This window comes from Bubalus kerabau, chromosome 1 (assembly GCF_029407905.1).
Source record: "Bubalus kerabau isolate K-KA32 ecotype Philippines breed swamp buffalo chromosome 1, PCC_UOA_SB_1v2, whole genome shotgun sequence".
In the NCBI taxonomy this organism is placed as follows: Eukaryota; Metazoa; Chordata; class Mammalia; order Artiodactyla; family Bovidae; genus Bubalus; species Bubalus kerabau.
In genome coordinates, this window is record NC_073624.1 from 131152948 (window position 1) to 131176168 (window position 23221).

The 23221-nt window shown below is 41.6% G+C and overlaps 1 protein-coding gene and 1 non-coding gene across 3 annotated transcripts; both read right to left on the reverse strand.

Annotated features, from left to right (window-relative positions):
• Nucleotides 1–7193: 7193 nt before the first annotated feature.
• Nucleotides 7194–21758, reverse strand: TOMM20 (translocase of outer mitochondrial membrane 20). Of its 2 annotated transcripts, none has more exons than XR_008717142.1 (5): nt 20633–21094; nt 15011–15057; nt 8873–9015; nt 7965–8049; nt 7194–7483 (listed from the first exon to the last, which is right to left on the reverse strand). XR_008717142.1 is itself a non-coding variant. In XM_055588594.1 (5 exons), the coding sequence occupies exons 1-5, from the start codon at nt 21497–21499 to the stop codon at nt 7439–7441; spliced, it is 438 nt and encodes a 145-aa protein (XP_055444569.1). In that variant the 5' UTR covers nt 21500–21758; the 3' UTR covers nt 7194–7438. The 2 variants fall into 2 exon arrangements, 1 of the variants encoding a protein (XP_055444569.1); XM_055588594.1 differs by lacking the exons at nt 7965–8049; nt 20633–21094 and adding exons at nt 12799–12880; nt 21379–21758.
• LOC129642600 (small nucleolar RNA SNORA14) lies at nt 20807–20941 on the reverse strand. The gene has a single exon (XR_008709852.1). It is a non-coding gene; the product is annotated as a small nucleolar RNA SNORA14 (small nucleolar RNA).
• Nucleotides 21759–23221: the final 1463 nt, after the last annotated feature.

Consider the following 23221-nt stretch of genomic DNA (forward strand, 5'->3'; position numbering starts at 1 on the left):
GAAAACCGGATATTCACATGTAAAAGAATGAAATCACACCCTTACCTTACACCAGATGTAAAGACTAACACAAAAGGGATTAAGGACTTACATATACACCTGAAACTATAAAACTCATAGAAGTAAATTAGGGAAGAAGCTCCCTGACATCAGTCTTGGTGATTTTTTGTTTTGAATCCAAATGTACAGCCAACACAATAAAAAATAAGCAAGTGGGACTACATCAAACCAAAAAGCTTCTGCTTTTTTTTCCTTTGCATAGCAAAGGAAACTTAACAAAATGAAAAGGCAACCAACGGTTAACCCCCTCCAAAATATAAGGAATTCATACAATTTAAGCAAAATAATAATCCAATTTAAAAATGGGCAAACAGCTTAGACAGACACTTTTTCCAAAGACAGTCAAATGACCAACAAGAATGTGAAAAACTGCTCAACATCCCTAGTCATCTGGGAAAGTCATCAAAGTCCCAGTGAGTATCACACCTCTCGTCAAGCTATGCTGGTGAGGGTGTGGAGAAAGGGGACCCATGCACTGCTCGTGGGAATGTAAGCTGGTGCAGCCATACAGAAAAGTGTGGAGGTTCCTCAAAAACTAAAAATAGCACTAGACAATCAAGAGTCCCACTGGGTACACATCCAAAGGAAATGAAACTGCTATCTCAAAAAGGTATCTGCATCCTCATGGTCACTGCCACATTATTCTTAAGACTCAAGACACAGAAATAACCTGTCAGCAGATGAATGGATGAATGTGATACACATCTGCATACAATCAAACAGTCACCTTTATAAGGAAATTCTGCCATTTCCAACAGCAGAGATGAACTGGGAACATTATGCTAACAGAGGAAAGCCAGACACAGAAAGACAAATACTGCACGATCTCACTTAATTTCACAATGGCCACATCCTTAGATGTCACACTGTACATATATTTAATTCAAAATACATATACAATTTTCATTTGTAAATCATATCTCAATTAAGACCAGGGGGGAAAAAATCCGTCAATCTTCCACTTACCGTACAACACTGGGCATACCTTGTAAAATGGTGAGGATTCATTCGTAAGTTAATTCATTCTAGAGCTCAGAGAGGGCTTCCCAGGTGGCGCTAGTGGTAAGAATCCGCTTGCCAACGCAGGAGACCCAGGTTTGATCCCTGGGTCAGGAAGACCCACTGGAGAAGGAAATGGCAACCCACTCCACCACCACCACCAGAAATCAGGAAGTGTGACTGTCGTTACACACACGTCCGCAGCTGCCAGAGCCCAGAGCGCCAGCCTCCTCTTGGTCAAAATAAAACAAGCACAGTGAGAAGCAGAGATCGAAGGAGCTGCCCACGTGTGGTGATCCAGGTTCTAGTCAGAAGTCTCCCTGAAGAGCTAACAAATGCTATTATTTCTTAAGCTAATTCAAGTTGGTTTTCCATACTCGCTATAGGGTCCTACTTCATACAGGGAACTGCAAAGGAAGCCTTTGCAAACCACTGCAGCCCTCCACAGGAATGGGATATGGATCAAACTGGTCTGTAAGAAATTTCCTGATGGTCCTGTGAGGACTCCATGCTTTCACTGCCGAGGGCCCAAGTGTGACCCCTGGTGGGGGAACTAAGATCCCACAAGCCTCATTACATGTCCCCCCCACACCCCTGAAAAAGAAAGATAAATGGTCTGTAAAAGAATCAGTCTCTACTGACAACTACAAAGTTATCCTCTTCAAACAGCAAGTAGGGAGAGCAACTGTGTGTGATGTGAATACCACGCAGAGGTCAGAGTAGTGCCTTCAGCCTCTATGGGGACCAGGGCTGTGTTAACTCGGGGTAAACTGAGACATGTTCTGATTTTAAAACTTCAAAGGTGCCCGCTCGACCAAGGAAAAAACGGCGAGGCCAGCACAGTATGTCTACTTTCTGATGCGATGAAAGGCAGGGTCCATGGGGTTTGAGGACTTCTGGGGAATTCCAGCGGGACCTCGCTGTTGCCCCTGAATGTGCACACCACCAGGCACCGCGCCGTCTCTCACATCAAGCCCCCGGTTAGTCACAGCCCCTCTGCCCTTTCCCCACCTCTAGCTTGTCAGTATTACGTCAAAGTACTTGACTCCCTTATCAGTTGTTAGTGGAAATTAAACCAGGATTTACTACCTCAAAAATTATATGGTACAATTCATTACATAAACATATAACTTATTAATATAATTATTTAAACATTATATATATAATGTTCCAGACAACCTGAATCTAAAAAGGGGGGAAATCCATCTGATTCACTCAAAGATATAAATGTGGAGTAAAAACTTAAAAATACACAACTAACATGCTTAGAGGATGTAATTTCTGCTTAGTTGAATTTATTTCCCTCCAAAAATTCCTAAAATACATCTACTGACCTGGCCTATCTTGAACATAGTCTGATAACTGAGGGCCTGTACGGGGGGCGCCCATCATGTTCCACTACAGGGGGCCGGTTTAAGCATGTATCTCCCTTTTAGAGTGCTATAGGACACCATCTGTGACCTTAACACAGCTTAAGTTCTCCTCTATGACCATTTCCTACTCACATTTTCCACTTCACCACTGAGCATCACTGTCTGTGATGACTCATGACTCCGACACCAGCAGTATCACCAAAACCAGGGAACTTGCTAGAAATGCTGATGGATACGTGTTTCTGCCCAGACTTGCTGCCCAGCAATTTGCTGTTAACAAGGCTTCCACGTGACTCTGATACATCTCAAGTTGGGAAAACATTACTACTACCTAATCCTCACCTGCTAACACGAAAGCAGGGAGGGGTTCTTAACCTGGACCTGTGAATGCTCTGAAGGCGAACGCAAGCATCAACTGGGGAGAAGCTGCACGGCTGTCAACTTTCTCAAAGGAATGGTGACCAAGAAACTTAATTCTGCTTTGAACGATCAAACTCAGCAGAATTCACTTCTGCAAATATATGCCAAGCCAAGATATTCTCCAAGCCTTAACAGCACTTAAGAGCACTTAAACAGTTGAGGCACAAGCAATAATAAAAACTCTATTTTTTGTTCCAAAAAAATTTTTTTTGTATGGTAGACCAGTATTCTCAAAAATCTCTTGCAGTAACATTAACAAACATGCTGGTGTACAGGCTGATTCAACAAGGTCAGAAAGGCAGATAAACTCCTGAACTTAACTGAGGAGTAAAAGGATTCAAATGTTTACTGACTGCCTACCACTCACATGGAACCAGGTTTCACACACTCTATGTGAGACGTGAAGCTAAGTTCTATTTATCTGTTAACAGAACAGCACTGATACTACCAGGAAAAGTGAAGTTGCTCAATCGTGTCCGACTCTTTGCGACCCCGTGGACTGTAGCCTACCAGGCTCCTCCCTCCATGGGATCCTCCAGGCAAGAGTACTAGAGTGGGTTGCCACTGCCTTCTCCAGGGGATCTTCCCGACCCAGGGATCGAACCTGGGTCTCCCGCATTCCAGGCAAACGCTTTAACCTCTGAGCCACCAGGGATGCCCCTGTTTTAAACGCTCTTCAAGTACAAACTGTGGAGACAATGGTGGAGAACCCGAGCGTACCTTTTCTCATGAGTACACCAAAATCACAACTGCTGATCTGTCAATTTAAAAGGCTGGAATCTACAAAAAGATACTCTACAGTCAAAGACATAATGAGCCCCATACCAGGCTCCCCAGACCCGAGGTCCAGCATTAGGAGGAACCCCCACAGCTTTTGGCTTTGAAGGCCAGTAGGGCTTGGTCGCAGGAACCCCCAGGACTGAGGGAAAAGGAGATTTCACTCCAGGAGGGTGCACACAGGGCCCAGCACGTGACAAAAGCAGCAACCGCATACAAGATGGGTCAGATCTACCTGCTGGTCTTCAAGGGTCCCCTGGGCAGGGGGGAGCAGCTGTGGCTCTCTGGGGTCATATAAGCTGGTGGCAGATGCAGCTGGGACCTATGTTAACTCCAGTTAGCAGCAGACATTTTTTCCATCTTTGGCTGTGAGACCTGGCCCCACCCGACAGCCTGCAGGATCCTATGCTGGGACTCACAGGCCAAACAACCCACAGGGCGGGAACAGAGCCCCACACCACTTTTAGACACGTCCCTGCCCACTAGAGGGCCAAGACCCAGCTCCACCCATGAGTGGGTGTGGACCAGCGCCTCCCACCAAGAAGCCTGAAACAAACCTCTAGACCAGCCTTGCCCACCAAGGGGCAAACACCAGAAGCAAGGCAAATAGCAATCACAGATCAGAACCAGGTCCTCGGCCTGGGTGACAAGAGGGAAACATACTGCTGGGACACAGAACATCTACAGAAGGCTGCTTCTTCAAGAAACGTTAACTATGCTATTACACAGATAAAAATGCAAACAGAAATTAAAAAATGAGACGGCCACACAGGAGGTTCCAGATGAAGGAACAAGATAAAATCCCCAAAGAACTTAGTGAAGTGGAGGTGGTCAGTGGCCAGCCTATCAGAAAGCGTTCAGAGTAACGGTTGTAATCCACGAACTTGGGAAATGGATGCACAGTGGGATTTCAAGAAGTTTTCAGCAGAGAAAATATACAGAGCAACCAAATAAAGAGCTCAAGACTCTAAGCACAAACTGTGGAACCAAAGAGCAATCTTTGTCCAAGGAAGCATGCCAATGTGCACTAACATTTTCATTTCCACAGATGTACGTGCAACTTTAACAAACGACAACATCCAAGCCATTCCACTTGACTTAAATCCTGGGTTGAGCCCCATTTAGCCCACATCCCCACCACTGCCTGTTTCCATCACTATGTGAGTGTTCAGCAATTATGTGTCTAGAAGGAAAAAAACTTTCGGTACCAGCAGTAGTTTTTAACACAATATAACAGCTTTCAAAAGTGGTATCCAATTTTTCATGGCAAACAGAAGGGGTAGAAGTGGGAAGTGACTCATTTTCTTGGGCTTCAAAATCACCATGGACAGTGACTGCAGCCATGAAATTGATACTTGGTCCATGGAAGGAAAACTATGGCAAACCTAGACAGCGTATTAAAAAAGCAGAGATTCCCCTTTGGCAGCAAAGGCCTGTTTTTTCCAGTAGTCATGTACAGATGTGAGAACTGGACCATAAAGAAGGCTGAGCACCAAAGAACTGACACTTTTGAATTGTGGTCCTGGAGAAGACTCTTCAGAGTCCACTGGACTGCAGGGAGTTCAAACCAATCAATCCTAGAGGAAACCAGCCCTGAATATTCATTGGTAGGACCAATGCTGAATGAAGCTGAAGTTCCACTACTTTGGCCATCTGATGTGAAGAGCCGACTCACTGGAAAAGACCCTGATGCTGGGAAAGACTGAAGGCAAAAGAAGAAGGGGGAGGCAGAGGATGAGATGGTTAGACAGCATCACTGACTCAATGGACATGAGTTGCAGAAACTCCGGGAGATAGTGAAAGACAGGGGAAGTCTGACATGCTGTAGTCCATGGAGTCGCAAAGAGCCGGACACAACTTAAGTGACTGAACAATTTTTAAAGCACCGAGACTGTCATTCAAGTAAGATGTACTGGGCAAAATCAGCTCTACTATAAGCACTTCACCGCCTCTTCAGTAAGCATTAAAGCAAAGCTGATTATTTTCCATAAAGCCAGGTGACACAGCTTGGACTGCATCAGCGTTCACAAGGGCATCTATTAAGCATCCCCTCCTAAAATAAAACCGAGGCCAACCCCTCCTCCTCTCTTGGCCAGCTGTCTGCCCCTTGCTCTTTCCTCGTCTGTAATCCCTGACTGTCCTAGTCCATCCCCTTTTGGCAAACGCAGGACAGCAGACTGCTTCTAGCTGCGTGGCCAATCATGAACTGGGCACCACTGCACTATTTTGGATTTGGGATCCTACTTGGAAATGAACCGATCAACATGATTGTAGTGTTCACCTCATCCCACCTCACCCCCTAAAGAGCTGCAGGGTTGTCAATGAAAAAAAGCACACTGTTTAAGGGCTCAGGATCACAAACCTGAAAGGTTCCTAAGAAAGAGTTACCAGGAAGTGTGAGTGGCCTAGTCTGATGTTCTTATTGTACAGATGAGAATACTGGAGTCCAGAGATGTAACATGGACGTGCCCAAGGTTGTGATTATCCAGAGGCGGAAACTAAAATCATCCTCCAAACTCTTCCCACTACATCACAACCACCACAAAACCCTATTAAGAAAAAATGTCGAGTACATAGAAAAGGTCTCTCCACAGACTTTCAGACAGAATAAAGGCGATCTGTACAACGAGAAATGCCACTCAACAGACACCACTAAGTACCAAGGATCTTTATTCTTAGGTCTGATATTTAATCTGTGGCTGCAGATAATATGTCACTATTTAGAGAATAAAAGGTCCCATTATCTTCATTCAAGTCTTCAGCCACAAAGTTACACCTTATTCTCATACAAGATAAGGGTTGGTAGGGGATTAAGGAGGTACACTGAGGATAAAAGCGAAAGGGAACAAACACTTTTACAAGCATAGCGTCCCAGTTACCGTGAAGGTTACGTTTCAGGTTAATTTACAAAAGTAGTGACAGAACCATGATTTCAGTGAAAATCAACACGTTATACCTTTTAAAAAACCAGAAATACGTCAGGCAAGCATGCGAAATTCAGAGTATAAAAAAACGCAAGGGCTGGCTGCCCAAACAGGTATTTCCCTCAGAAAGAGGGATTTGAGAATGCTGCACAGAACCAAAGGAATTAGAAGCTGAATTAGCACACCCATTTCCTCAGTTTATATATGAGGCAAGTGGGCAGACATTAACTGGTAAAGCTTACTCAGCCAGATTAAGAATGTACAGACATCCAATTCCTGGTGCTATCCGCAACTACATGTATCTAAAATACAAGGAGGTAAATATCCAGAATACATCAAACCCACTGATTTAAAGAAAACACTTCAAGGGAGGGGGTGAAGTTGTTATTATAGCATAGCAGCACATTACACATATTTAAGAGATTAAATGGAAAGAAATAATCTCTTAATGCTCAGTTTTGATCAACACAAGTTTCCAGCCAACTTTCTGATATAGAGCAAAACAAGTATATTCTTCAGTTTTCTTTTACATTTTTTGGGGCCTATCTTTCAAAACTGAGCACCGGGTATTTTTAATGGAAGTAATGGGATGTTATACATACATTCTAATCACATATTTTAAGAATAAACAAAATGCATATTTCAGTAATTCATAGTGTATTTATAAAATGAAAAGCTCTCTATCAAAATACACTTTCCACTGGGAAAAATAAATAAAACAGACAAATGGATCTACACAAAGTAAAAATTAACTTTGGTAGACTTCACTGTGGAGGACAGTCCATAACAAGCTTATCTGCCCTTACTCCCCCAGAGCCGATCATCTTCTGAGTTAAGATTTTAAAAATATGTTTTAATTGAGATCATTATGTTGACATTTGTTTCTCATTCCACATCATCTTCAGCCAAGCTTTGAGCACTTACAATTCTCTGAAAGAGAAAATATTTATAAATTTATAAATACTTATAAATTTTTAAAAGTATAAGCATTTAATCAGGATTCTAAGTTCAACATAAAATGCTTTTTTGATCTCTGAATCAAATCTTGCTGAAGTTTATTCATATTGAAATGTCAATATTTAACACTTCATACACCGTTTTTATTTAAGAAAATAATCTGTCAGCCCCACCTCAAAATTCAAGTCAATAAAATAAAGGAAGCGTAACACTGTTATGCTAGTCAATTTTTTAACTAAAATAAAGAATTTAAGATCTCTATTCACTCCCATATGAACTAAAAATAATGATTAGTGTTTTAGTGATCATTCTATCCTCCAAACATTTCCCTATTGGCCTGTAAATGGTCCGTCATTATACAAAGAAGGAATACAGTATTCCGAAATATTAGTAGTTTGAAAATATTTCCACATGACATGGGACAAGTGAACTAAGTAAAAGAGGCCATTCTTACTGAGGAATTCAAGCTTCATCCTGAAATCATCCACATTTCAAAAGACATCATACTCAGGTCAATTTTCCACAAGCTCTATGCTATGCTAAAGTGAAAAGGTGAGTAATGTTAGAGGATTCTGACAACAGACTGGGAACCACATTCATTAGGATCAAAAAATAAAATAAAAAGAATCAAAATCCAGCTTCTTGCTCTTTCAATTCTTTCCTTTAAATCTCTGGGACCTTTTTCTTCTCAGTCTTTTCCCAATCCAGATGAGTAAAAGCTCAGTTTAAAGAATTAACCAGTCATTTTTATTAATTTTCAATTATATCAACCATGAAGACTCATTTAATAGACATAATATTTCCAAAAGTAGATTCAATGGGGCTCCTTGACTATTTAAAATGAATGGGATGCATTTTAATCAACTTGTAAGTTATGCTTAACCTACTGTATCAATGAGGATGTATCGAACAGCTCCAAACTCAAAGCCCAACTCGGCATTAGCAGACACTGAGGCCTTCAGATAAGTGAGGTCTGAGAGAGCCACAGGCCTTCAAGGGTCTGATTTCTAGGCTGTGCCACCTTGGCTCCTTTGTCCTCTGCCACTTAACTAAGGGGTCTCGCAAAAGAGGCGGCAGAAAGGTAGGTTTAGAAAGCAGCTGGAAGTGATCTCAATTTGGGGATCTGAACACCAAGGCCTGAGATTTAGCAGTAGAGAGACTTACTTCCAGTCATGCTCCTGGGCACGATTGCTGGATTTTATGCCCCTTTGTCTGGATGTTTTTCTATGAGTCGAGCACTGACATCTCTAGTACTGTTTTCATTATACGGAGGAGAGGCTTATGTCATCATGTTCAATAGGCTCATTTTTAAATGCCAAACTCTCAGATTCCACTCTCTTATGTAACAGTTCAAATCTTTACCTGACTAATTGTTGGGAGCTTAGTCAGAAGCATCTGGAACACTGGTGGTGGAAGAGTTTGTTGCAACACTTGCAGCAACTGCTGCGGCTGTCCACACACAGCAATCGCATTTGTCAGATGGTCCACACCCTTCTCATATTCACCTGCAAGATTTACATAAAAATGCTGTGTAACTGGAAAAGCCTTTGCCTTTAAAGTCTTCACTATATCTCCAAATGATAATGACCAAAAACATCATGCAGGTAAAAATCTAGAAAATACAGTATACTCATATAAGTAAGAAGCCACCAACAAGAATAAGTCAGATTAGATGTATGAAGGGACTCCAGTAACACTTTCAAAGGGGGAGAAATTAAGGTACAGAAATGTCTAAGTTTATTACTAGTTATATACTGAGTATTTCTCAAAGATTACTTAAGAGGGTGCTAACAATGAAACAACACTTTTTTACGAAGAGAGGACTGGAAGACTGGAGGACTGAGGTGGACAGGCCCAATTTCACTTTAAACCCCTTATACTATGGGAATATTACCACACGCAAGTAGACACCTGCTGCTGCTGCTAAGTCTCTTCAGTCGTGTCCGACTCTGTGTGACCCCAGAGACGGCAGCCCACCCGTCCCTGGGATTCTCCAGGCAAGAACACTGGAGTGGGTTGCCATGTCCTTCTCCAATGCATGAAAGTGAAAAGTGAAAGTGAAGTCGCTCAGTCGTGTCCGACTCTTAGTGACCCCGTGGACTGCAGCCCACCAGGCTCCTCCATCCGTGGGATTTTCCAGGCAGAAGTACTGGAGTGGGGTGCCACTGCCTTCTCCAAGTAGACACCTACAGGCCTTTAATCTCTTCTGAACCTAGTCATCACTGGCAGTTATCCTCTCTGCAGATCCAACCGCAAGCAATGCCTAAGAATCCTGTATATCCAGGAGACAATTATACAATGACAAAACCTCAAAAGCGGTCAACCTGTCATCTTGAGCTTCCTTCACATGCAATGTTGCTACAACTTTCATAAAACTTTTGCTGACTGGATGGCCAGATCTCAAGTGGTACCTTGAGAAACAGCATAGAAAGCAGCATATAATCCACTTAAGACATAACAGCGCAAGATCAAACCAAGTGTTACAAGATGAAAGTCACCATCCGCTCCTCTGCTGGGCAAATGCTCTCCCTTTCCTCAATGCCTAGGCCTTCTCTCTCAGGAAATTCAAGATGCAGCCTGAAGGAGACCTGAAAATGTTTCCCTGGTTTATCTCATGTTCTCCTACACTTGTTATACACAGTTTCACTGATTCTCTTATTCACCGAGTGTTGATCTTTCTAGGCTTGCTAAGCAATTTAATGTAGGGACTGGACCATTTTTAACTCTTTAGGTGAAAATGAACAAATTCTACTTATGTCAAAAAGTTATTTCTTAGGATTCTGGGTTGGTAAATATATCAAAGACTAGAAGGGTGGCACCCCCAGAGAAGGCATGAAAGTTCTCCACCCCCTAACCCTGTGCATCTCCTATAGCTGGTTACTCCTGAATAGTATTATTTATAATAAACCAGTAAACACAAAAGTTTTCCAACCCTGAGTATGAATGGGACCAAATAAGGGACTGGTAAATGAGGAGGAACTGCCTGCTACATAATATTTTTATTTAAACTACTCAAATTGAAGAAAGCTTTAATTCTACAAAGAAGTATTAAAAATGGAAAATGTAAGGCACAGGTCTTCCACATAGGACTGGACCTCCATCAGGGCCACAAGGGCTCCACTGACTTGGAAATTAAGATGCCACAATGGCCACTGAATCCTCGGGCCACTGAATTTACAGGAAACAGAGGAGCTCACAGTATTGTCTGAGAATATTAATTCTGATTATTAAATGGAAATAACTAGAGCTGCTACCAGAGTGGTATGTGTAGAGCACAGGGGGTCTTTGGCTGAGACACCTCCTAAAACTTCTGAACACACCGGAAACCGTTTATAAACAATCACAGCAATTTAGTGTAGAAATGAAACCATTTCCTCTCCACACTGCAGCCTTGATCCTACTCACTTATCCTGAGATACTGCTCAGTTATTACGGCTGAAGACACCTGCACGAGGGAGGCCGTGTCAAGCAGTGAGGCTCACTGCCTGAACTGCTTATGCTTTCTCATGGCTGCTGCTAAGTCGCTTCAGTCGTGCCTGACTCTGTGCGACCCCACAGACGGCAGCCCACCAGGCCCCGCCGCCCCTGGGATTCTCCAGGCAAGAATACTGGAGTGGGTTGCCATTTCCTCCTCCAATGCATGAAAGTGAAAAGTGAAAGAGAAGTCACTCAGTCATTTCCGACTCTTAGCGACCCCATGGACTGTAGCCTACCAGGCTCCTCCATCCATGTGATTTTCCAGGCAAGAGTACTGGAGTGGGGTGCCATTGCCTTCTCCGGCTTACCTTTCCCTAATTCTAACCTCAGGCTGGTTCAGTGGATTCCACCAGAATAAAGGCAGCTTGGCAGCTGAGTTACATAACTCTCGGGGTGTGCTAGGCTGAAATGTGGAATATAAGCTTCAAATAAAGAACAAAAAACACTTCCCTATCCTTTCCTGACCCCCTCACTCCCCTCATGAGTTAACTGTTCTTGTCAATATAGATCTAACAGCTCAAGTCAAAGAGAAAGGGCCACAGTACGTGATCTCTAAGATAAGCAAGTAATTGGGAGAGCACTACAGTATCTTAGATAAATTTTTTTACATTATGTTTATTTTGGAGGCTAGAAGGAAAATTTGATAGTCATAAACTGACATCTTTATGAGTATAAACAAATACTGACAGTATCTTTGCATAAATTGAAACATTACAATCTCTATCCTTAGAAACAGATATACATGCTTCACTTTTCTTCCGATATTAAACCAATGAAATTATAGTCTCTCAAATGATCTTTATGAGGACTTAAGTGCTTTACTTTGCCCAATGATTACAAATCCACAAATGACCTGCATCATGTAGTTCAATAATGTCAAAATCTATTATAATACAACAGTGAGAATAAGAAAAACAAGTTAACACGTGATACCATTTCAACAGCAACTATTTCAAAGCTACTTTTGTGATAAAAGCTATTTTGACAATAAAAATATAAATGCATTTAAGACACTCAATTATTGAATGAATTATGGTTCTCAAATTTGAAAAATGATCATTTTAATTTCATAACAGTCATTTTTAAGACAGAATTCTTAATTCTATTGATGAACACACAAAGCACAAAGCCCAAAGCCTAAATTCTGGATCAGATTTAGATCACTGTTTCTGAAAATCATACGCCATAAACTGTGTAACCTGAACAGGTAAACTAACCTTCTCTGGGATGTATTCTATTAGCCATTCCTTCCTATAGGTACTGGGAAAGATCTGAAGAGCAGGTGAAGGAGTTGAGGAAATTACATTCCCAGATATTTCTCTCAGTTACTGTTTACATATTACAATTGACTATATTCTTCTAAACTACTTTAAAAGCAACCTCATTTGTAAAGATTACTTATTTTCCTTGCATTATTAAATGCCTCATATTATTAAAACCCTAATTCTGGAAATATTTAGAATATCCCTTTAAAAATTTTTTTGTATTAGCGTATAGCTGACTCACAACGTTGTGATTGCTCCAAGTGAACAGCGAAGGGGCTCAGTCACACAAACGTACGTGCTCATCCCCCAAACTCTCCTCCCATCCAGGCTGCCACATAGCATGAGCGGGGTTCCCTGTGCTATACAGTACGTTCTTGTCAGTTATCCATTTTTAACACAGCAGTGTGTACATGTCCAACCCAAACTCCCTAATTATCCTCCATCCCAGAAATTTTAAGAATATCTTTTTAAAAAATAGCCACACTGCACCAAAAAAGCCCCTTATTACCTATCTAGTTTCCTAGTCTTTCAATGACTATTAATTACCTTGAGCTAGTAATTCTTCACCAAGCTGTATTTCTTCTAGAAAGAATTTCTGAACGGCTTCAGCATCTTTAAGGTCAGGTAACTGTTTGAAAATAGAATATTTAGTAATTTTATATATATTTTATTTATATATATATTTTATATATCCCTGGTTTACTCCAGGGATATACACAATACAAAAAATTATGCCATTAAAAAAAACAGCTCATTATGAAAGCTGACAAAAAGAAATTTACTCTTCAACAACACTCAAGAATAGGAGTTTAATATCTACTTTAAAATATATGCAAGAAAAAAATCCTTTTTGATAAAACTGGTGTTTGAACAGTTCTTAGAAAGCTGTGAATCAAACCTCAAGTAAAAAGAGAGTACAGATGTATCTTTACCACAAAATACAAACATTAAAACTTACACTATTTTTTGATGGCCATTATCATAGATTTTTATATAACTATATTGAGGAATATATAACTGTATAATCATGATCTATTTGTTGGGCATTTGAGCTGCTTCTGATTTTTTTTTTTTTTTGCTATTTCAAACAAGCAGCTTTATTTAATTAACTTTGCCTTTCTGTGTTTTTGTTTTATGGCTTGTTATATATTACCAAATCAAATGATTATAATAAAGTCACCAGCTATATGCATTATCTTTGTAAAAAATGTAAACCAAGTATTTAAAAAGTCCCTTTTTATTTAAAAAACCTAGACTACTAATAGAAGTTTCTGGTTCTTGAGTATTATCATATACACTCTTATTACAGGTGTGTACAGTTATCAGACACCGTGCAATGCTACGTACACAGTATAGTGTACACACAACTATCACATGGGCCAGGAAACCAAAAAATTCACAGTCTCTTTACAACAGTGGTCTGGAACCAAACCAGAAATATCCTTAGAAAGAAAAGACTACTGAAACATAATGAATATATTAGATATTTCAGAAAGGTAGTTTGGATACAACAGGGAAACAAAGTGACTGCCTCCCAGTTTCATCTTGCTATTATCATATCCAGTCAGTTAGGTGTGTTAATTACTCAAATGTAACATTAATTGATCTAATTTTTTTCACTGCTTCAACTTGCTTTAAAAAGAACTACTACTGATCCAGTAGGTCCAAGTACTGGATATCCAGACGATGGAACTAATTTCAATTAAAAAAAAAAAAAAGCTATATGCTCAGTGATTAACATTTACCTATACATAAAGCAGAGATATTACTTTGCCAACAAAGGTTCGTCTAGTCAAGGCTATGGTTTTTCCTGTGGTCAAGTATGGATGTGAGAGTTGGACTGTGAAGAAGGCTGAGCGTTTTTGAAGAAATTGAAGAATTGATGCTTTTGAACAAACTGTGGTGTTGGAGAAGACTCTTGAGAGTCCCTTGGACTGCAAGGAGATCCAACCAGTCCATTCTGAAGGAGATCAGCCCTGGGATTTCTTTGGAAGGAATGATGCTAAAGCTGAAACTCCAGTACTTTGGCCACCTCATGCGAAGAGCTGACTCATTGGAAAAGACTCTGATGCTGGGAGGGATTGGGGGCAGGAGGAGAAGGGGACGACAGAGGATGAGATGGCTGGATGGCATCACTGACTCGATGGACGTTGAGTCTGAGTGAACTCTGGGAGTTGGTGATGGACAGGGAGGCCTGGCGTGCTGTGATTCATGGGGTTGCCAAGAGTCGGACACGACTGAGCTACTGATCTGATCTGAATGTTCTTTATAAAATAAATCTATGTAGTCTTTAAAAATAATCATGACCATAGGATCTATGAAAAGGAAAAAAATGAATAAGACTCATGTCTACATTTACATATTACAAGGTAAAAATCTGACAGGCAGTGGGATTGTGGATCAGTGGGTGTGAATAATCTTATGTAACTTTCAAAATGAGTTAACATGGTTCTTCTACAGGAATTAGTAATAAATGTTTTGTTATTTTGGAGCAGCTTAGTGAAAAAGTTTTAACTTTTTAAAGGTAAGTGTCTTCACAGCCTATCATCTTACCACCCTCAAACACTGTTCGCACGTAAGTTGTCTGCTATGAGGCTGACAAAGGGGAAATAAGGAAGGACTGAAAAATCTGCAGGGGAACAGAGCTAATAACTGTTCTTACAAAGAAATTCTATTTTAAAACATAAAATCAGTGTCTGATACCAATTAGCTTTCTCAAAATATACATTTGAAGTAGACTATAAAAAAAGATTATTACCTTGGAAAGCCCAGCTCTCTCCTTGGCAAGCTTCTGTTTCTTTCTTCCTGCAAGAAAGGGAATATTTTCATTTTATTATTATTAAAATGGGAATCAAAAGAAGTGTAATTGCTGTGGTACTCATTCTATTTGCAAAACATGACCAACTCAGGCTTTTTTTCTTGTGATTTGTCAGGGTCATAAAAATAGTTCAGATCAGCTACCAGCAGTGGGACATTCCTGGACAGAAGCTTTGTCCTTCCCTCTGGGGTACCAGGATCGACAGTTTGCAAAATGGAGATAATTAAGAGACTCAGCTGTTGGAACCATCCTAAGTAGAGCAAGTCTCTCTCCCCCACCTCCAACCTACACAGGACAGGACACATGACCAAGAATCAAGCCTCTGTTGTTATGATGGAATTTTACTACTGAAATATAACTGACTCTGTCTTTACTAAACTTTGAAAACTCTCTGGCATTATTAAATAAGAAAAGAATTAAAAAAAAACAGCATTTGAAAAAGCTTTCTTGAGAAAAAAAGCACAGTATTTATGCATTTGGCAAAAATAAGAGCAAAGAAAGGCAGCACTCAAATAATTACTGCCAGTTAAAGGGAAAAAACCCTCGCCCTACAGTCTGTAGGTTGTTTTTGTTTTTGACATGAAATAGTAATAGTACAAACTCAGGAGTAAGTGACATTGTTTAAATCATAATTAGTCAACCTTTTAAAATCAAATTAGTAGGACACTAACAATATTTTAAGCTGCTGTTTAATTGCATGGGCTTCCCTGGTAGCTCAGCAGGTAAAGAATCTACCTGTAATGCAGGAGACCCTGGTTCCATTCCTGGGTCAGGAAGATGCCCTGGAGAAGGGATAGGCTACCCACTAGAGTATTCTTGGGCTTCCCTGGTGGCTCAGCTGGTAAAGAATCTGCCTGCAATGCCGGAGACCTGGGTCCAATCCGTGGGTTGGGAAGAACCCCTGGAGAAGGGAAAGGCTATCAACTCCAGTATTCTGGCCTGGAGAATTCCATGGAATGTATAGCTCATGGGGCTGCCGAGAGTCAGATAAGACTGAGAAAGGGGGCTTCCCTAGTAGCTCAGCTGGTAAAGAATCTGCCTGCAATGCAGAAGATCCTGGTTCAAATCCTGGGTTGGGAAGATCCACTGGAAAAAGGAATAGGCTACCCATTCCAGTATTCTTGGGATTCCCTGGTGTCTCACCTGGCAAAGAATCTGCCTGCAATGTGGGAAACCTGGGTTCGATCCTTGGGTTGGGAAGATCCCCCAGAGAAGGGAATGGCTACCCACTCCAGTATTCTGACCTAGAGAATTCCATGGGCTGGAGAACTCCATGGGGTAGCAAAGAGTCGGACACAACTGAGTGGCTTTCACTTTAATTGTACACTCCATGAGAAAGGGTGCTGGCACAAGGAAGCTTGGGTTTCCTTTATACCCCAGATCTTCCACTGACTAGCAGCGTGACCTTGGGCAAGTCACGGTTCACTTGCTATGCCTCTCTTTCTCCTTATGTAAACCTGGCTTAAGAACAATACCTGCTTCACCGAGTTGATATGAGGATTAAATGAGTTACTGTATTTTCAGTGCCTGGTTGGCACTATTGAGATATAAGCACTCAGGAGTGAGCTCAACAGCAACCAACTCCTCAGCTAAGGAGTTGCACTATGCTAAGTAGTTAAGTTAGTTTCATTGACCAGTAAAAATTACCAAAGGCACCAGGTGGCTAAGAAAGCTAAAGCTCTAATACTTATTACTGGGTCAGCAAATAAATATCAACTCTCAAAAGATCAGGCATGCTTTATTACTGTGAGAAACAAAAGTCATAAAACAAGCAAATGTCCTCTTAAAACCTTAAAGCATTCTATAAATCCAATTTTCAATGCATGAGTAGAGAGGCGGTGACCTAAGTGCACACAAATGGTTAATTTACTCTGGTCAGGGAACCTTTTCTAACTTGCATTTACAAACTAGGCTTACTACCAGTATCTCTAGCCAATTCTAGCCCCCTGATTACATAAAGTGCTACAACTCTAAGGCCTTAGCACTTTCAAAAATATATAAAGCTGATCTTACTATTAATTTGAAGACTGCCTATTTTTCCCAACTACCTTTCTTAGGTGTTCATCATTAGGCAACTGTGGAGAAACAGAATATATAGCCTCAATTAAGGTTCAGCTCTCTTTTGGCAGAATGACACCAGACTATATTACCTAGTTATTAAAAGATCATGATACAGACGTGCTGGGAAGAGGACTAGGCTTGGACATGGACACTTGAGGTTAAGATAAGCACTCGTTTTAGATTCAAGAGAGGCACTATCCTACATGTTACTAATTAGCTTATTTATCCTCACAGCAACAGGAGGACAGGTACTGGTATCACCACCATGTTATCACAGAGATAATTTACCAGATCACAACTAATGGGTGGTGGAGTGGCAACCCAAACACTCAGGCAGCAGAACTTCACTCAAACATCACTCTACACTGCAGAGAAGTGAAGATACGCCCATCAATATAAAAGGTATCTCAGAAATAAACCCGGCAAGTTTGTGGAATAAACTGAGATATACAATTTGCTTCGTCAAAATTTGCAAAAAATGACAAAAGTGATAATAGTACAAAGAAGCCTGATTTTCAAACATATATATACATGGTTTTTTAATGGAGTGGAGAACATATGGTTGTTGTTGAATGTTTGGTAGTTACCAAATTTTAAGCTTGCTTAGCTGCTTTAAATTTATAGCAATAACATTAAAATTCTCACTTTACTTTTGTAAGACAACTAACTTGTTACATTAACTTATTTATCAAATAGTGTCTCTGACAAACAGGCAGATAACAGACTGAAAAATCAAGGAGCTACTACATATTCAATCAGCAGACTGACACAATATTTACTAGAAATCAGTCCAAAGTGTCTGTGCGTAAACCTAACAAGTTAAAACCGACTAAAAAAATACACATAAAATGCAAAAAGTCCCGAATCTAAAGCAATCATTTAAATTAGATTACTTATTTTAAAATGAATCATTTCATTCAGTGCTGTAAAATAAAAAACATCTGTAGTTGGTACTTTTTAGGTTAATTTTCATTTATTAATGATTATTTAGATAAAAATTATGCTGTAGGAGTTTCTGGTAATCTCACATTAATGAAGACAAGAAAAAAATTGAATAAATTAGTCTTGATTTAACTTCAAACCTATTTTAAACAGCCTAATTCTCTTTTCCTAAAAACAAAACCAAAGAACCTTCAGAAGCACTGATTTGAAAAACTCTGCCCTTTTATTACAGATGTCAGTCAATTCAGTGGCTCAGTCCAACTCTGAGACCCCATGAACTGCAGCACACCAGGCTTCCCTGTCCATCACCAACTCCCAGAGCTTGCTCAAACTCATGTCTATCTAGTTGGTGATGCCATCTAACCATCTCATCCTCTGTCCTCCTCTTCTCCTTTCTTCAATATTTCCCAGCATCAGGGTCTTTTCCCACGAGTCAGTTCTTCGCATCAGGTGGCCAAAGTATTGGAGCTTTAGCTTCAGCATCAGTTCTTCCAATGAAGGTAGGGTGTATAAGCCCCATCACAGAGCCACTGAGCAGACAACCCACAAACTGGAGAACAATTATACCAAAGAAGCTCTTGCACTGTTGTGAAAGTTCTAGGGTCTACAACAGATTTCCCAATGTGGGGATCCTGCAAAGGAACTGAGAACCCCCAGCAAATTAAGACTCTGGAAGCCAGTGGGATTTGATTACAGAACTTCCACACCACTGGGGAAACAGACTTTTGGAAGGCACAAACAAAACCCTGTGCTTGCCAGGACCCAGGAGAAAGGAGCAGTAACCCCACAAGCCAGACTTGCCCGAGTGTCCAGTCTTCCACGGAGGCGTGGCCTGCTGTGGGGTCAGGGTACTGAATACAACAGTCCTGGCATAAGACCTTTTGAAGGAGGTCGTCATTATCCCTATCATATGTCAAACTACCTGGAGGGAACACAGCCCCACTCATCAACAGAAAATTGGATTAAAGATTTACTGAACAAGACCCAGATTCCCCCCAGTTAGTCTCTCTCATCAGGAAGCTTCCACAAGCCTTTTATCCTTATCTAGAGGGCAGACAGAATGGAAACCACAATTACAGAAAACTAACCAAACTGATCTTGCAATAAACTGTGGATCACAGCCTTGTCCAACTCAACGAAACTATAAGCCACAGGGCCATGGTAGTGTTTTGACAAAATGTGGTCCACTGGAGAAGGAAATGGGAAACCACTTCAGTATTCTTGCCTTGAGAACCCCATGAACAGTATTACAGATATAAATATTCTACTAGAAATTAAGCTAAGAAAATGAAAAATTAACTAAACTGATATCAATTACACCCCACAAATACAAAACACCCTCAAGTTCTTAAAATCAGTCAACCATACAGACTTTAAAAAGACTTCAAAATTACTCTGAGCAAGTTTTACTTGCTAAAGAAAATACAAAATAACAATTATATTCATAAACAATCTTTCAGTTCAGTTCAATTGCTCAGTCGTGTCGGACTCTTTGCGACCCCATGAATCACAGCATGCCAGGCCTCCCTGTCCATCACCAACTCCCAGAGTCTATTCAAACTCATGTCCACGAGTCAGTGATGCCATCCAGCCATTTCATCCTCTGTCATCCCCTTCTCCTGCCCCCAATCCCTCCCAGCATCAGAGTCTTTTCCAATGAGTCAACTCTTTGCATGAGGTGGCCAAAGTATTGGAGTTTCAGCTTTAGCATCAGTCCTTCCAATGAACACCCAGGACTTTGGCATTCATCAATTACCATGTGTCAGGTATTATACTAAATTCTACATTATAATGTTTTACCAAAAAAAAAGGAAACTAAAGCTTGAAATTTGTTGCCCAAGGTTATTCAGCTACTAATTCAAGCCTGACCCTTAAGTCATTAGGCTACTACTGAAACTAGAAATTAATTTATGGAAGACAAAAAAAAAAAAAAACCAACTGTGAAAATAACAGATTTCTCAGTTTGTTCAAAATGACAGCTTTTTCTTATTTCTTCAACCAAAAATGAGTTTTCTCAAGGTTTTCAACAATAGGATTGCAGCGATTCCAAAGGAAGGGTTAATCCATTCTTTACAGAGATCTACTTCCACACCACCACTGCCCAACTATTTCTTGGAAGCTACAGGAAAATGATAAAAATTCCAATAATTACATTTACAGCAGGAATTTATAGGATCTTCTCCATGTCAAGAATGGTGGTGAGCACATCAAACACTTTAATCTTCACAAAACCAACAAGAGGCAATACCTGATTTTGCAAGCTAAGAAAATTAAGACTCAGAAAACCCAAGATCATACTGCTAATCTGTGACTAACCTGGGTCAGGAAACTCAGTGTCTGAATTCAAAGCAGCATTATTTCCATTAGTCTACCTAACCATAAATAAAAAAATTACCTCTATATCCCTTTATTCCTGAGACACAAGAGAGCCAGAATCAGATATCATATTGCAGATGGTGTAAGAGCGGCAGTTTCCAGTAAGGTAGTCCCAGCCACGTGTGACCCAAGTACACGTGAAACGCTAATCACTTCGTATTTTTCTGGGCTTTAGTAACTTACCTATACATTCTAGTTTCAGGAACTATTCTGACTGAGCAACCTAGGTAGATTACAAAATTATTTCTTAATGCAACAAATTTGCTCTTCCGTTGCTGCGAACGAGCATACCTCCGAAATTCAAATATCACGAAAGGTTTTGTCGACACGATTTCCTTCTTGTAAATCTCTTTTAAAAGATGTCGCAGGTATGAAATAAGACTGAGCCACAGGAAACGTGCAGCCTTTTGGACGCCCCTGCGATTTCTATAGCATTCACTCATATCTTGGAAGCCTTTACAGTGGAGCTACCAAGAGGGTTTAAGAATGCATGCAACCTTATCGTTTGAGAATGATACTGAGCTGGATTTGCAGGTTCAGTCTAAGTACAAATTCATAAAATACAAAAAACACACAAAAAACCCGACTTTCGAGTTCGGAAGAGGTGAAAAAAGATAAACAGCAAAAAAGAGCCACAACCCCCTAAATTATAATACAAACGAATCTGCACTTACACGGTACATGTTTAGGGAAAACAAAGTGGGAAAAATCGTTCCTCCAAAATGGAGGGACGCGTTCGTTGGCACATGGGCCGGGAGCAACCCTGGGAGCGGCGCCATCACCTTTCTCTGGCGTGTGCGCTCAGGGCCCCCGACCCTGCAGCACGACGCGGCCGCCCAGCACGCGGCGTGTCGGCCGGCGCGAAGCAGGGGACGAGGGCGCCGCGGGGGGAGGGGGAGGGAGGCCCAGGGAACCGGAGACCCACTCACGTTCTCGCAGCCTGTTCTTGAAGTTGGGGTCACTCCGTCTCTTGCGGTCGAAGTAAATGCAGTAACCAATGAAAAGAGCCCCACACACGCCGGCGGCGATGGCGCTGTTCCGGCCCACCATCTTCTCTCCACCGAGGAGCCGGGTCGGCTGCGGCGGGGCCCGCAAAGAAGCCGTTGACCGCGAAGCCTCGGATCCGAGTGCGCGGCTCAGTCCAGACGCCCGCCGCCCGCCGCGAGGGACGCGGAAAGGCGGAACATGCGTCACTTCCGGCCCCCGTCGCCGAGGCCCCCGGGGATGTCCGCTACAGTGCCTGAGCGGAGGCACCCGCACCGCCTCTGCGCCTGCACAGGTCCTAAGCCCCCCTGTTCGCTTCGGAGTCGAGATTTTGCGCGAGGTCGCGCACGTCCTTAGGAGCTTATGAGCTTGATGTAATGAGGGCGGCACGTGGCCGTCGTGCGCACAATCCCAAGTGTGTGTAGCTGACTTTCTTGCTTGTGTCAAAGATGGAAGGTCACTGACCACAAATGCTTCATCTTTTTATGTTACACAGGCACCCTGTAACTCTTGTTTGAATTCAGTTTCATTTGGTTTTCAAACTCAGTCACAGTCCGTTTTGCAGCAAGGACCATAATCTAGTGATTCGATTTCAAAAGATTGTTACGGTATAGTCTCAGGAGTGGAAGAAAATTAAATGGAGCGATTCCTGGAAAAGGATAACGGGTAAGAGACACAATGGAAAAAAAAATAGTAAATGCTGAGTTGTCAAGTTGTACCCACTGAAGACGTATGTATTTTAAATTTGAAAAGACATAGACGGAATCCTCTGAAACCTTTGGAGTGATAGGAATGTTTATTATAGACTGTAGTGTCCTGACAGTTTATGCTAAAGAGATGGTTCATGATGGGGCTGCCCAGCAATACCTGAAAGACCAGGGTTGTGATTAGAGGGTTGGGACTTTGATCTGGGTGGTATCAGCCCTATTTCTGGGGGAAAGAAGGGAAGGAGGCTGGAGAATAATTTCATGTAGTTCAACTTCATGACCTACATAATTGAAGTGAAGTTGCTCAGTCGTGTCCCACTCTTTGCGACCCCATGGACTGTAGGCTACCAGGTTCCACCGTCCAAGGGATTTTCCAGGCAAGAATACTGGAGTGGGTTGCCATTTTCTTCTCCAGGAGATCTTCCCGACCCAAGGATTGAACCCGGATCTCCCGCATTGTAGGCAGACGCTTTACCGTCTGAGTCACCATGACCTCCATAGGGAAGCCCAATGAAGGCTCTGGACACCAAAGCATGTGCACTTCCGAGGTTGGCAGTACTCTGTCTATTTAGGAATCAATGTGCCATGTACACGGAGGGTGAGGTGTTCTGTCTTCTGGGAGGTGTTCAGGGAGGGAACAACAGCAGCTTTGAATTTGGGACTCTCCCACACCATTCCCTTGTGTGTGCTTCTCTCCCTTTGGCTGGTTTTGTTCTTTTTTGGCTGCACAGCAAGGCTTGTGAAATCTTAGTTCCCTGACCAAAGGCTGAACCCTGGACTAAAGCGGTGGAAGTGCTGAGTCCTAACCACTGGACTACCAGGGAATTCCCTGGATGCATTTTATTTATATCCTTTTGCTGTAATTAAACTGTAATCATAACGTTCTTGAGTTCTGTGATTCCTTATGGTGAACCTGAGAGGTAGTAGGAACCTCCAAAATACTAGCTGGCTGGTCAGAAGAGTGGCCTGGAGACACATCTCCCCCCATATTTGTGACTGGTGTATTCTCATACAGCAATCTTGTCATACAGCAATCCTGTCCCCATAACACCAAGTCTGGCTCGACTCTAGGGTAGATGGT

Coding starts and splice junctions, on each gene's coding strand:
- TOMM20 (XM_055588594.1), bottom strand. CDS start 21,499: ATGGTGGGCCGGAACAGCGCCATCGCCGCCGGCGTGTGTGGGGCTCTT. Junction 15,058..21,378: donor CAAGAACAGGCTGCGAGAAC/GTGAGTGGGTCT, acceptor CCTTTCTTGCAG/GAAGAAAGAAACAGAAGCTT. Junction 9,016..12,798: donor TGAAGAATTACTAGCTCAAG/GTAATTAATAGT, acceptor TAAATCTTGCAG/GTGAATATGAGAAGGGTGTG.